Source organism: Polyodon spathula, chromosome 4 (genome assembly GCF_017654505.1).
Source record: "Polyodon spathula isolate WHYD16114869_AA chromosome 4, ASM1765450v1, whole genome shotgun sequence".
Lineage (NCBI taxonomy): Eukaryota > Metazoa > Chordata > Actinopteri > Acipenseriformes > Polyodontidae > Polyodon > Polyodon spathula.
In genome coordinates, this window is record NC_054537.1 from 18,698,888 (window position 1) to 18,713,037 (window position 14,150).

General features: G+C 41.2%; 1 protein-coding gene across 1 annotated transcript; it reads left to right on the forward strand.

Annotated features, from left to right (window-relative positions):
• Window positions 1–5,617: 5,617 nt before the first annotated feature.
• LOC121314272 (GDP-L-fucose synthase-like) lies at window positions 5,618–14,018 on the forward strand. The gene is made up of 7 exons (XM_041247337.1): window positions 5,618–5,757; window positions 6,399–6,536; window positions 9,835–9,908; window positions 10,134–10,267; window positions 10,520–10,584; window positions 13,018–13,084; window positions 13,611–14,018. The coding sequence occupies exons 1-7, from the start codon at window positions 5,710–5,712 to the stop codon at window positions 13,814–13,816; spliced, it is 732 nt and encodes a 243-aa protein (XP_041103271.1). The 5' UTR covers window positions 5,618–5,709; the 3' UTR covers window positions 13,817–14,018.
• Window positions 14,019–14,150: the final 132 nt, after the last annotated feature.

Below are 14,150 nucleotides of genomic sequence, written 5' to 3' on the forward strand. Positions count from 1 at the left end.
TTTCTTTCTGTTGAGAGTCTTTTATTTAACTATAGCGCTAACTCCCACAACCCCCCGCGCCGCTGACCATACTGTTAATTTATCAGCGGCACAGTCCGCTTGTAATTGAGTTTGTGTTTGAGTCGCGGTTTGTAATATAAATACCTACACTCTAACATAGGTTGCGCTTGTTTTGGGCTTGTTTTGAAAGGCAGTGGCGCTTCTTTTACTTGTGAGACTGGAAACACTGAAACACTGATCAGCAGTATCCACACTGCAGCCTATAATACGGGAAGACAGATGGATTAACGTGTTGTATAAATTCCATAGTAAAGTTGAGGTAAGCAACAAAATACGATTTGAAACAAATCAGAACAGAAGTCGAGGACAAAAATTAGACAGATATGACCTGAACCAACAAAGAGATGTGCCAGTGATAACCAAAACATTTTCAATGCGCTCCAGCAAAATATCATGACATTAAATTAATAAGTTAGTGTGCAGTTCTGGCACTTATTTCCTTGAAAAAATTATGCATTCATTTATTGATATATGTTTAAAAACTACATAACTTGCAAACATAATGGGAAATTGTATAGAATGGACATAAAATACCGTATATACCTATGAAACGGAGACACACCAAAGACTTGGTGGGTTTAAATAAACTTTTGTGCATATCAAGTGTCTTCCGACAGTCCAAAACTAGCTGCCTCTGTCTGCTTTAACACAAATCTTATTCTGAACATTGTTTCCATCGTAAAATAAAACTTTTTTCTGAAGTTTTCCGACAGGTGGAATGGGTGAAATTTACATAAAGGTGGCAAGAATAACTTCAGTTTGTAAATGAGAAACCTATGTTAATGACGCAAATGATTTCAGGATCTCAATCAATGGACACGTGGGATTGAAAGGTAGTAAAGGCGAAGAAAAACAAAACAGTCATGTTTCAGAGAAACAAGAGAAGATAATTTTACTAGAACATAATTCAGTCTGGGTTCAGGCAGGGATAGAAATAAAGCCCCTTTCACACTGGCATTCTCTACCCGGCTCAGGACCCAGTGTCATGGGGGTCGGGTACATGATTTCACACTGCTTTTGATGGGTTGCTGGTACCCGGGTTAACCCGATGTTGGAGAAACATGCACTTTAGAAACTACAGTGTAAAAGATGAACGGTTTAGTTTTAGACTGTTAATATTTGGGTTTCTTTTACTTAGTTAAAAGACAATTTGGGTTTAATATTAATTACTGGAGCAGGTAGACAGATGGTAAGGGGAGAGGGGAGAGCTTTAACGTGCACCAAATAGCAATTTAAAAGGGGATCCTGTGCTTGTCAGAGAGAACACTTTGGGGGCTAAAACCTTCAAAAGCTTAAACAATCTCCTTCCTTTATAACATCATGGTTTTCTGAGTGGAACATCAAACAGGCTTTGATGTTACAGTCTCTTAAGGTAATAAAACGAAAGTGGACCAACGTGGTCAGTGATATTCTGGTTAAGAATGACATGGGCTCACCTTCGGTTCTGATATTACTAGATTTAAGTGCTGCATTCAACACTTGATCATTCTGTTTTAATTGATTGCCTTAAAATATGGTGGTGCCCTGTCTTTGTTTCGATCCTATTGCTCAAACAGACTTCGATTTGTTAAAATTGAGGAGGAGACTTCTTTTTTGTTAAAGGTTACATGTGGGGACCCACAGGGCTCAATTCCTGGCCCAATTCTATTTTCTTTGTATATGCTACCTTTGGACAACATTATTCGTAGACAAGGAGTTCATTTTCATTGTTACACTGACAATACCTAGTTATACCTGTCTCTCAAACAGGGTGACACCTCTGCTGCTAATATTTTGAATACCTGCCCTGCTGACAAAACAAAATGGTGATGATTCTGGGATCCAAAAATTACCAAAATCTCTTTCTTCTAAGAAATAATCACCAAGTTGAAGTATTCTTTCCTAAACAGATGCTGAGGAACTGATGCATGCTTTTTGTCTTCAAGGATTGATTACTGTGATGCCCTATTCTCTGGTACACGTAGTCATGCTATTCATCATCTGGAACTTGCACAAAATACTGCTGCTAGAGTCTTAGCAGGGACTAAGAGACATTCAGTTATAACTCCCCTCAATTATGGAATGACCTGCCTAGCTGTGTGTGGTGCTGCTTTTAACCTATAAGGCTTTAAATGGCCTGCCCCATCTTATTGTATCTTTTAACCCCATATGTGATATGTATCCTTCAATCACAGAATGCTGTATCCTTGTAAAGCGCTTTGCAGCGATCTATCAAATACACATTCAAATATAACTCCCCTCAATTATGGAATGACCTGCCTAGCTGTGTGTGGAAAGCTCCCACTATTGTTCATTTTTGCTGCTTATTGTTACTTTTTGTGATATGTATGAATGTTTGTATCCTTGTAAAGCGCTTTGCGGCGATCTATCCCCCCCCCCCCCGCTATATACAAAATAAAGATTGATTGATGAACTATTATTGCGATTTCCCTTGTCATCCTCTAAGTAGCATTTCACCGTAGTCGTTAGGCACATTGGTCGTGTCACCCGTGGTAGTCAAAGAGTCACTCCACCCACAGCATAACCTTTTTATGTTTTCAAAATTAGTGTATAGTCAAAGAGTCACTCCACCCACAGCAGAACCTTTCTATTTAATTATGTTCCCCCCAAGGGGTGAGGTAATCTTGAGAACTTGATCTACCTTGGTGAAGTCTACGTTTTATGAGTTAGCCTTTTTTGTAGTTTGGGAAATCTAAAAAAACTTAATTTGCATAACATTCTTGAACTAATCCATGGAACGAATTAAAGTGGTTGAGTAAGAACTATATTTATGCTGCTATCCTCTTGAGTTGATCAACTTCATTGTGTGGCACATACTTTGATTTTATAACACAGTTTAAAATTGGGACTCAACTAGGACAGAGGTGCACACCGTTACACTTTGGAGTAGTGGTCTGAAATGGGTTACCCACATGTTTTTCACCTGATCACTGAATTGTGTAAGACCCACAAAGTTGTGAAATCAGTTGCTCTTAGGAAACCATTATGAGCTTTATGGACTGAAATGGGTCGGTACAACAATATGACTTGGTTTTTCTAACTTATTTGTTATGGCACGAATCCTGACATGTTCTCCATAAAACTCTGCATCTCCCCTGTCCCTATCTGACTGACTGGTATGGAGCCGAGACTCGGTTTGACTTACCCGTTCTGTCTCCCAAAGAAATTCTTTTTGTTTTAACTGGTTGTATACAAGAATAAAACAATACGTGCTTAGGACTGTACAAGAGGCTGCTGTTCAGACGTAGAGGGACAGTTCCATAGTCTAGACTGACTGACCATATAGCCAACGTCCACAAAAGACTAGATCAGCCCAGAGGGTTTCGTTTAAGAAAACAAAATTTTAGAATATATCGACGAGAAGTTATACACATCTGTAAACACCATCTAGTCGGGTTTCCCAAAACAAAATCTATGGGTTATATATGTGTTGTGTGGTAGATCATGTTGTCACACGCAATTCCTTGACCCGAAAATCTCCACTCAACTCTGTTTGATCACTACTGTGTGACCTTGCCAGTCATTACCTGCGATCTACGTCCTTTCGGGTGACATAGTGGCGACTGCACTGATGTATTAATTCACACACCCAAGTCTAGAAGTCACCTTGGATAAAGACATCTACTAAATAAAAAACGAATAATAATAACAACAGCCGTGTATTGCCAAAAAAGCAAAGGAAAAAGTAAAATCTCTCTCTCACTCCCTCTTCCTCTCAAATTCAAGTGGTCTTTATTGTCATGTCAATCATTTTTCTTATTACAAAGTTATTGTAGAATACACAGTAAATATTTAACAGTTTAAGTATATACACTGAACTACCTCTACCCTGCACTTGGAATTGCTGGACATCCTAGTGTACGTCTTTTCGGGCTAATGATGTATACTGTTTCGTCCTCAAGGAGAGTTTAGTTTCAGATGGCAGCGAGGGCGGTTCATCCTGCTGTGGACGTGCAGCTTCGCTCTCGAAGCGGATCCAAAGTGACGGGACTGGTTGGTGCTAGCGAATCGCGAGGGTGGTGACGAGGGTCCCCTTCCGTTCCCTCCTGATGAGGGAAATTGGATCTTTCTCTCATCCAGGGATGCCGATTTAACGTGAGGACTGTCGTCAGACTCTCTGACCCTCTCTCTACACTGATGACTCCTTGAGCTTGGATACTGACTTCTGACACAAAAAATAACAAATACATCAGTCAGGTCAGTGTCCCAATCTTTGAACTAGATCCTGCACCATCCCCGGCTTTAATGAGTCTTCAGACACTTCAGTAGCCAGGAGATTGAGCAACCCCTGTTAAGCATACTGTTCCTTCCCTTATAGCTGCATGAACAACTCCTAATAGTCAACCTGCAGACAGCAGGTGAGACTTATTTCAGTGTGATCAATTCAGAGCAGCTTTAGCTGTGGCCTGGTTGTTTAAACTCCTGGCACATGGTAATTTCAATGATATCCCTAAACAAGGGGTGTTCTGAAGCCAGGACTGGCGCAGGACTACTGGCATTTTCTAACCCTGCAACATGTCTTCTATGTCTGTTTCTAAGTGTTTTGTGGCTCCCTCTATCTAATCAAGCCGAGAGTATTTTCTCTTGCACTCTTTGTATTCACTCTCGGTTTGATAAGGAGCCCCCCTACTCTTAGAAACAGTTCTACAAGTCAATAAATCAAAATAAAAAACTAGCGAAAATCTGATACTGATGTGTTTAATCATATAGAATGTGTTGTGGTTTAAACGTTTGTGTTGTCATTGACATTCTGAGTGCGAGATCTACAGTCTCTGCAAAGCTATAAAAAAGGGGTGGTCTTTTTAAGTGTTTATTATTTAAGAGCTCAGCTGGTCAGAATCAACTCATAAACTGTTCTTTTATGTTTTAAATATTTAATATTTTATTGTTTTAACAAAACAACATCAGTAAATGTACAATACACTGATAATCACAAATATCAGACAACAGGTGCAGACAAGTTGTGATACCATCAAGTGAGCAACTCCTAAACTATTCTGATGAATAACCCCAGTTATACATGTTACTCTAACTGTATATTTTACTGAACATCATGAAACCTGTTAATTTTGGATTGCTACTCAATGTGATCATTTTCAATTTATTCTTTACTTCTGAACAAATGTATCCTGGGTGGATATATCCAAGCTAAGGAAAATCACAGCAAATGAAATGTATTGTTGACTTTGAATACCTCAGCCCCACTCAATCACAGCGTGCCTTCAGCTCAGCTGGTCAGAAATGACTCTTGAACTGAAAGTGGTGAAACCTGTTGATTAATTTCCTGGTTTCCTGATGTTCACATGAAGAACCTAGTCAAATGTGTTACTCCAAAACATGAGCGATTTATTGCGATTATTTTACGAGCCCCTGAAAAATAAACATCGAAAAGGAGCAAGTCTAGTTATAAGTTTAATTGGTTCTAATACGTTATAGTGGGGATATGATATCAAATGTGTGCCGAGTGCTTTTTCAGTGGCGCTGCTCTCACTGCAGTGGCCTCATCGTGCATTGTGGTTTGTCTGACGGCTGTGTGTGCGTGTGGGTTGTGTTTGGGTTGTGTGTCTGTTCTTTGCCTGCAGGAGTGCGAAGCAGAGCAGGGCAGTGTTTGAGAAGCACAGGCCCACCCACGTCATCCACCTAGCTGCCATGGTGGGGGGGCTGTTCAGGAACATGAAGTACAACCTTGACTTCTGGGTACGTGCCTACCACAGGCTCGCTCGCAGTAGACACAGTACAATACACGATAGGCAGATCACTGTTCCTAATGAATATAAAGGGGTTTTATTTAAACACTGTTATAAATTAGACTCCTCTGGGGTGCTGCTGGAGGGCAAACTGACAAGATGAAAATGTTTCCATTGATTTTTTTTTTTTATTTTAACATTAAAAGCGTAGGCGATATTACTGAAATGGTTGAATTTCACAGTTGTTCACTCGTGTGCTGTTCACGTGGTAACCGCAAGTGCTCAGCTCAGATATTAGTCTTGGTGTAGTCCTGCCTTGTGGCCTGTGTCTGCTGGGTTAGGCTCCAGCTCACCGTGACCCTGTAAAGGATTAAGCGATTAATAATGATGGATGGATGGATGTAACCTGATATTCTTGCCAGTCTTAATGACAAATAAAAAATCTGAGCAAGCCTTCTCAGATTTGCAATAACTAGCTGGATCTGACTTCATTTCTTCATACTTCCTCCAGTACCCTCATATGTTTTGAATGTAACCACACAGCTTACAGGACTCCTATTTGCTTTCATATTCCAAGACAAGAAGTGGAACTGAATTGAGTCCCAATTACGGTATAGTAATGGCTGCTCCCCGTGCTTGTGTGTTTCACAGAGGAACAACGTGCACATCAATGACAACGTCCTGCACTGCGCTCATGAACTGGGGGTCCAGAAAGTGGTCTCCTGCCTCTCCACCTGCATCTTCCCAGACAAGACCACCTACCCCATCGATGAGGGGAGGGGGGGAGGGGCTGCCAAAAAATCCACAGACCAGCAGGCTGCTGTTGTCACATGACTATTTTAATTTCAGAGATATGCATTACAGAAATTACCTTCAGGTCCGGTTTCTCCCATTCAGTCATGCAACTTTATTTGCGTTAGAAACAGGCAGAGGGACACAGCCCTGTCTCATTGACAGATTTCCTCTGTATTAAAATCAGCGTGTGTACTGTGCATGTTCAATAATTCAGTTTTTTGGTGGAACAGGATTTATTGGTTAAAAAAACAAACTGTATGTATAGAAAAAATACATTTAGTAGTTCATAATCCATTCATTTCAATGCTTAATCAACGACGATCATAGTACCAAAAATAAAGTTTAAAGATGTCAGTTTAATTTGAATGGCCTTTGTCACATAGCTCGGACTCATTTGAAACGGTTATTATTTTACTGCAATTGCTTGGTCCCCTATCACAAGAGCAACAAATTTGTAAAAAAAAAATAGGATTCAGTCATATTTATTTTGTGTTTCTCCACCATTGGCATCAATGTGAAAGGTTCTTCGCAAAATTACAAGCTCTTATTTTTGTCGCATTGCAGCACATATTTGCTTGTCCAGTATGTAGCAGCCTTAAGAATGAGTCATCATTCAATACAATTCTCATATATAAATGGGCAAGACAAAAGATTTAAGTGCCTTTGAATGGGTTAATTGATGAAAGAGGCCAAAGGAGGCTGACAGGAATTGTGCAGAGCAACAGACGGGCTACAGTTAGTCAACTGACAGTTCAGTACAACATTAATGCCGAAAGACCCATAAAAGAATGCACAACTCGTCATACCTTGACACAAATGGGGTATGGCAGCCGACAACCTAATAGACTTCCACTTCTTTCAGCAAAACACAAGAAACTGTGGTTGCAGTGGGTTAAGGAACGAAAACACTGGACACTGGAGGATTGGAAAAACATTGCCTGGTCTGATGAATCCAGGTTCCTGCTGTTTCACGCTGATGGGAAGACTAGGGTATAGAGAAAACCACATGAGTACATGCATCCATCATGCCGCGTGTCAACATTACAGGCTGGCGGGGGTGGTGGTGTGATGGTGTGGGGTATGTTTTCATGGCACACATTGGGCCCTTTGATAAAAGTGGAGCAATGTTTGAATGCCACAGGATATCTGAACATCATTGCCAATCAGGTGCATCCCTTCATGGTAGCAGTGTATCCATCTGTTAATGGATTTTTTCAGCAGGATAATGCCCCATGCCACAAGACTAGGATTGTCCAGGAATGGTTCCACGAACATAACAGTGAATTCACCTTACTGCAGTGGCCTGCCCAGTCACCAGATCTCAATCCAGTTGAGCATCTGGGATGAGATGGAATGAGCTACTCGGAGTAGAGATCCACTACCAGCTAACTTGACACAACCGTGGGAAGCATTGGAGTCAACATGGGCCAGCATCCCTGTGGAACGCTTTCGACACCTTGTAGAGCCCATGCCCTGACGAATTGAGGCTGTTCTGAGGGCAAAAGGGGGTGCAACTCAGTATTAGGAAGGTGTTCCTAATGTTTAGTACACTCAGTGTATATATACAGTACCAGTCAAATGTTTGAGTACACTTGCTGGAAACAATGTTTTACGTCATATACGTTTCTGTAAATACTTTAAATTAAAACACATGTTACAATATACAAAACAAAACATAAGGAGTATCAAAGCAATGTTCAAGAAAATTGAAAATTGTCTCTAAATCTTGGATTCCTCAGAATAGCCACCCTTTGCCTTAATAACAGCCTCACAAACACGAGGCATTCGGTTAACAAGTTTCAGCAGGAAATCACCCGACATGTCTTCCCAGCTCTTCTGCAGCAATTCCCGGAGATGTAGGGCATTTGTGGGCAGCTTTGCTTTGACTCTTCTGTCCAGTTCGTCCCATACAAGTTCTATGGGATTGAGGTCTGGAGACTGGGCAGGCCAGGTCATTAGATTGAGTTGTCCTTCACTTTCCTTCTTCGCCAGATAGTTCTTGCACAACTTTGAGGTGTGTTTCAGGTCATTATCTTGCTGAAGAATGAAGGACTGCCCAACTAGCCTTAATCCTGATGGAATGGCATGCCTCTGAAGTATGCTATGATAGCCATGCTGGTTGAGCTTGCCATGGACTTGGTAAAGATCACCAACTCTGTCACCAGCAAAGCAACCCCAGACCATGACACTGCCTCCTCCATGCTTGACAGTGGGAACCACACATGCAGAACTCATGCACTCACCTGCGTCTTACAAATACTCGGCGGTTGGACCCAAATATTTCAAATTTTGACTCATCGGTCCGTAAGACCGACTTCCACTCCTCAAACATCCAGTTTCACTGTTTGTTGGCCCAGGCAAGTCTCTTCCTCTTATTCTGCACTCTTAACAATGGTTTCTTTGCAGCAATTCTTCCAGTTAGGCCAGCTTCACGCAATCTCCTCTGAACAGTTGATGTTGAAACATCTGTACTTCTAGTAGCATTTAGCTGAGCTTGTATTTCAGGGGCAGTTAATCGCCAGTTTCACAGACTTGTAATTCGAATGAACTTGTCCTCTGATTCTGAGGTCACCCTTGGCCTGTCTGACCTTGTTCGGTCCTCATGACTGACAGTTTCTTTAAATTGTTTGATGGTCATGGCCACAGCAGTTACAGACACTTGCAAAGTTCTTGCGATTTGTCTTAAAGATTGACCTTCATTTCTTAAAATAATTACAGACTGTCTTCTTTCTTTGCTTAACTGAGCGTATTTTGCCATTTTCTGCTTCCTTCCATTCATGAATGACAAACTTGTGCCTATGCTACCTATATTCGTAGTAATCATGGACCCTCACCTGTTAACAATAATTGGTGACAAAAGGTTAATTAGGTAACATGCTAGTTAACTCAGAGAACATCTAACAAAGACACTTTTGTACTTAGGCGAGTGTTCTAACACTGTGTTATACACATTTCAGACTTTTAACTGACGTGGGCTTCAGACTGAAATCCCCTTGCTTTGGGTGACCATTTCATTGAAATTGACAAGATTTACATTTTCATTGAAAAATTAAATTTTTGAATACAATTCACTTATGATTATCAGCTTATATATGTACACGTATCATATAATGAAATATTAAGTGTTTATAGACAAGTTTATACAGTTAAAAGCATAGATAATCGTAAAAAACCTGGTTTCAAGCAGGTGTACTCAGACTTTTGACAGGTACTGTATATATTTCAGTGTTTCAAGGTGATGAACCAATTGGACAACATTATCTGACATCACAGTTGTTTCATCGTCTTCCAGATTCACAATGGACCTCCACACAGCTCCAACTTTGGTTACTCCTATGCAAAGAGAATGATTGATGTTCAGAACAGGTAAGGTGTCTCTGTGTGAGAGAGTGAGAGCAGATAAAAGGGGGATAAAGTGTGTGGGTGTGTGTGCAGTTTATAGCACAGTGGCAGATTTAAAGACCTTGAAAGGAATACTTGTTATCTGCACACCAATAAAATGTTCAAGCAACCAAGTCCATTGTGGATTCTCTGCCGTGTGCGTGTTCTCTTTCAGTCGCTCTCTCTGCCTATGTGTGTATGTCTCGACAGGGCGTATTTCCAGCAGTACGGCTGCAAGTTTACTGCCATCATTCCCACCAATGTCTTCGGACCTCATGACAACTTCAACATGGAGGATGGGCATGTCCTGCCGGGGCTGATACACAAGGCTTACCTGGCAAAGAGTGAGTGTTCTTGTGTGACACCTGTCTAGAATGTGCTGAAACTGAAGGAGACACTTTACTATCAGAGAACAACAGGTATTATTCTGTTGACACCGGAGAGAGTTCAAAGAAGAGCAATCAGACTAATCCCAACCAGACTAATCTAGTGTTTAGCAGTGCGTGTAGGTCCTAACCCTTCTTCTTTCTCTCTCTCTCTCTCTCTCTCTCTCTCTCTCTCTCTCTCTCTCTCTCTCTCTCTTTCTCTGTCCTCAGAGGAAGGTTCATCACTGACAGTCTGGGGGTCGGGCGAGCCATGGAGACAGTTCATTTACTCTCTGGTATGTCAGGAACCTCCTGCACTAGGGGCAGAGGCGGATTAAGACTTCTTGGGGCCGTGGGGCACAAACAACACTGGGACACCCCCCCATTAAAACTGCAGAAAATGCATGAATAGGTTTAGCTGCTGCATTAATATTAAGCAAATCATATCATAATATACTATGTTTAAATGAAACTGCTTGATTTTGTCCCACGAAATATCTGCTTTTTGGAAAAACATGAACGATTACATACCCACATTCGTTAGCATACTGCCCATACAAAAAACACACTACACCAGCCTCCTGACCAAAACTTAAATAACAATCATTGCACTTAAAAATCTTTTCTTTTATTTGTAGAACCATAATATCTCCAAACAGCGTATATCATTATTAAAGTAGGCAACCTCAGCAGCCTTCCTTAATGGAATAGTTTACCAGAAAACACTCGACCCGCTGCACAATAAAGTTGTTCAAAAGGGCAAAAAAGGTGATCAAATAAGATACATGTATATAACATTCTATAATACGTGATCTGTGAAACGATTAAAACAATTAAACAAAATGTGTAAGTAATTTTAAATGTTACCTACATTTCAAGTTTTACTGTGTTTTAGGCTGTGTAGGTGTGTAAACTATTGAATAATACAGTGTTCTTTAAATACTGGGGTAGCAGCGCTACTGCTTCAGATATTTAATAAATTCCAGCAGTTTATATTCACACTACATAGTTACATTCATGACTCCATGCACTCAAGCCAAAGATCTTTTCAGAGCTAAAGAAACCTATTGTTTAGCGAGTTCACACAGGTAGCCATTTATAACATCAACAACACGCTCACTCTTAGTATCTGACCAATCACACATCTCTGTATATTAGAGGCTCAGGGTGTGCATGTGTGTACAGTTTGTGGAAAACAGATGTAGTACTGTGCTGTATTTGATTTGATAGCAGAGAGTTTTTTCATTGACAAAATTCTGATATGCTTACAAACACCTGGCTATTGTATTAGTCCATTATTATATTAAAGAATATTTATTTACTGCTATATTTTGATGGTTACAATGAGTTTTACTGGGGGCCCCCAAAGTGGCTGGGGCCCCTGTGCACGAGCCCCATGTCCCATGGGGTCTGCAGGGTGAGTCATACAATCAGGGGAGCCTCAGGATGTGGGTTGACATGCTTTGACCCGATAGTCGTTCGTAAGTGGACGAAGTGACAAACAGCCACACCTGCATGAAGGTTTCACTTCTGCAAGGAACATTTCTGTTTATTTTATTTAGCTATATTTCTATTGTGAGCATGATTGCAGCAGGGATGAAGAAACATTTGCTGGAATAAATATTTGTGCCTATGATTCATTTTGAAAGCCTGAGCAGATGAGAAGGGACATTGTGTATGTGCACTGTGTACCTGCTACTGTCACACCGGTCGACCCTGCTTCTTCAAAAAGCAGTGTGAAATTGCATCGCCGACCAGCAGTCATCACAAATCAAGCAGCTGTTTCTTCACTTGTTTCACCTTGAATGGTAAATTAACCCCAATCAACACCAGTGACCATCACCTGATTGTCAGCTGCTGATTTCTGTGGAGAGCTCTATCCAAATAGTTGGTTTGTGCAGCTCTGCATGGTAACCATGTTCCTCAATATATGCTGTGGTAATGTTTATCGGTTACTATGGTGACCGTCTGTATCGCCATTATCTTATAGTGTACGTAATCAAAGAAAGATATTGAACAAATGGTTGTGAAACTAGCTCCCTGACAATTAGACCGAGACCAGGACACAACAAAGCCAAGCTAGCAATAACATTGTTTCAGCTTTTTTTTTTTGTTTTTTTTTTTTGTTTTTCCCCAAATTTGTAATGTCCAATTATGTTTTTTTTTTCCTCACCACAGCGAATCCCCACACAGCACAGACGTTCTGAGGGTGTGTGAGCGTCCTCCGATCTCACAAGCCGCCAGAGTCGCTTTGATGCCGAGCAATCCAGAGCAGAGGTCGACGGGCTACCAGAGAACAGAGACCAGCCCTGCCTCTTATCTACTCTGAATGTGCTTGTGTCTGGCCAGTAGGGTTCGCTGTTGCACGAAGGAGTTCCTGCTGGTTTCCCATCCCCCACCCCAGAGCGTCAGAGCCAATGTGACGCCCCCTTCGGAATCCCCAGCGAAGTTTGGCCTCTTTGCACAGCCCGGACATGTACTGGCACTGGCTGTGTGACTCCTCCTGCGCTCCCAGAGGCAATGCATTAACTGGATGAGTCACTTGGGGACTTTGTTGCACCTTTTAAACATTTAAAAGTGGGTTTGTTTTTTGTTGTGAAGAAAAAATGACCAGCGTTTAACTTATCTTGATCATTTGTTGTTGCTAATCGTCCCGCCCCTCCTCCGAGGTGCCCTGCTGTATCACGTCTCACAGTGCTCAGGGTTCTCGTGTTGTGTTCTGTCTGCAGGACTTGGCCCACCTCTTCCTGTGGGTGTTGAGGGAATACCAGGAGGTGGAGCCAATCATCCTCTCAGGTGAGGCCACACCCACTCTTCCTTCCCAATACGTTACCATTTAAATGTTTCAAATGTGTTTTAATTCCTAAAGTTCAAACACAGGATAAGTAAACATAATCAATCTTCCCCAGCTTCTGTGTCAATGCAAGAGACTGCTTCACACTGAAATGCATTCCTCCATGTATCACACAGGGCACATCAGTTTCTGTTTCATTAAATGTTTAAACTTGAACATACTTGTGAAAATGTGTAAGAGGCCCTCCATCCCTTTTTATAAATGACTGCCCCATGTATTTATGTATAAGACTGTATGCGTGCAGCATTGAATTATATGGAACAAAGTGAAGAAATGGTGACTATGAAATACATTGACTTGCATTGTACATTTATTATAATGTAAACACCAAGTCCAAAACTTATGATCAAGATGCATGTTCTTGAAAGTGGTTGAACATTTATGAAAAATCCTAAGTGTTAAATTCTTGGCTAGCGTTTAAACTGTTAGCACTGCCAGTCCTCATGACTCTGCCTTTGTTTTGTTCAGTGGGAGAGGAAGATGAGGTGTCTATCAGAGGCGCAACTGAAAGCATTGTGGAAGCCATGGTGTTTAAAAGGAGAGCTCGTCGTATCCTTTTCAGAAAGGAGTTCAGAAGGCAGAATAGAAAGTCACAGATGAGCTGTTTGTCTGTTGCACACTTCCATTCGTCAGACAGGAATCAAATGTGCAGTTTTGGAAAGAGACACACTTAAACATTTGTTGTTTTTTTAATCAGTATGTCTGGTACTCTACACTAAGGTAAATCCATTTATGTCTGCTTTTACATAGTGTTGCACTTCTTTATTTCACCTGAAGAGTGAATTGTCCCCACCCCATCAGCAGCCTCTGTCATTAACCAGTCAGCTGCTTCCTCTATTGAGTGACTCTTATGTTATGTTACGCTTCCTAAGTCATTTCACCTCAGCAGTGACTCCATATACACTGCTGAGGTGAAAAGACTTAGGAAGCGTAACATATTCCACAGAAACATGGCACGCATACTGAGACCTTTCTTTAATCTAGTTTGGTACTAGCTGTCATGTTTCA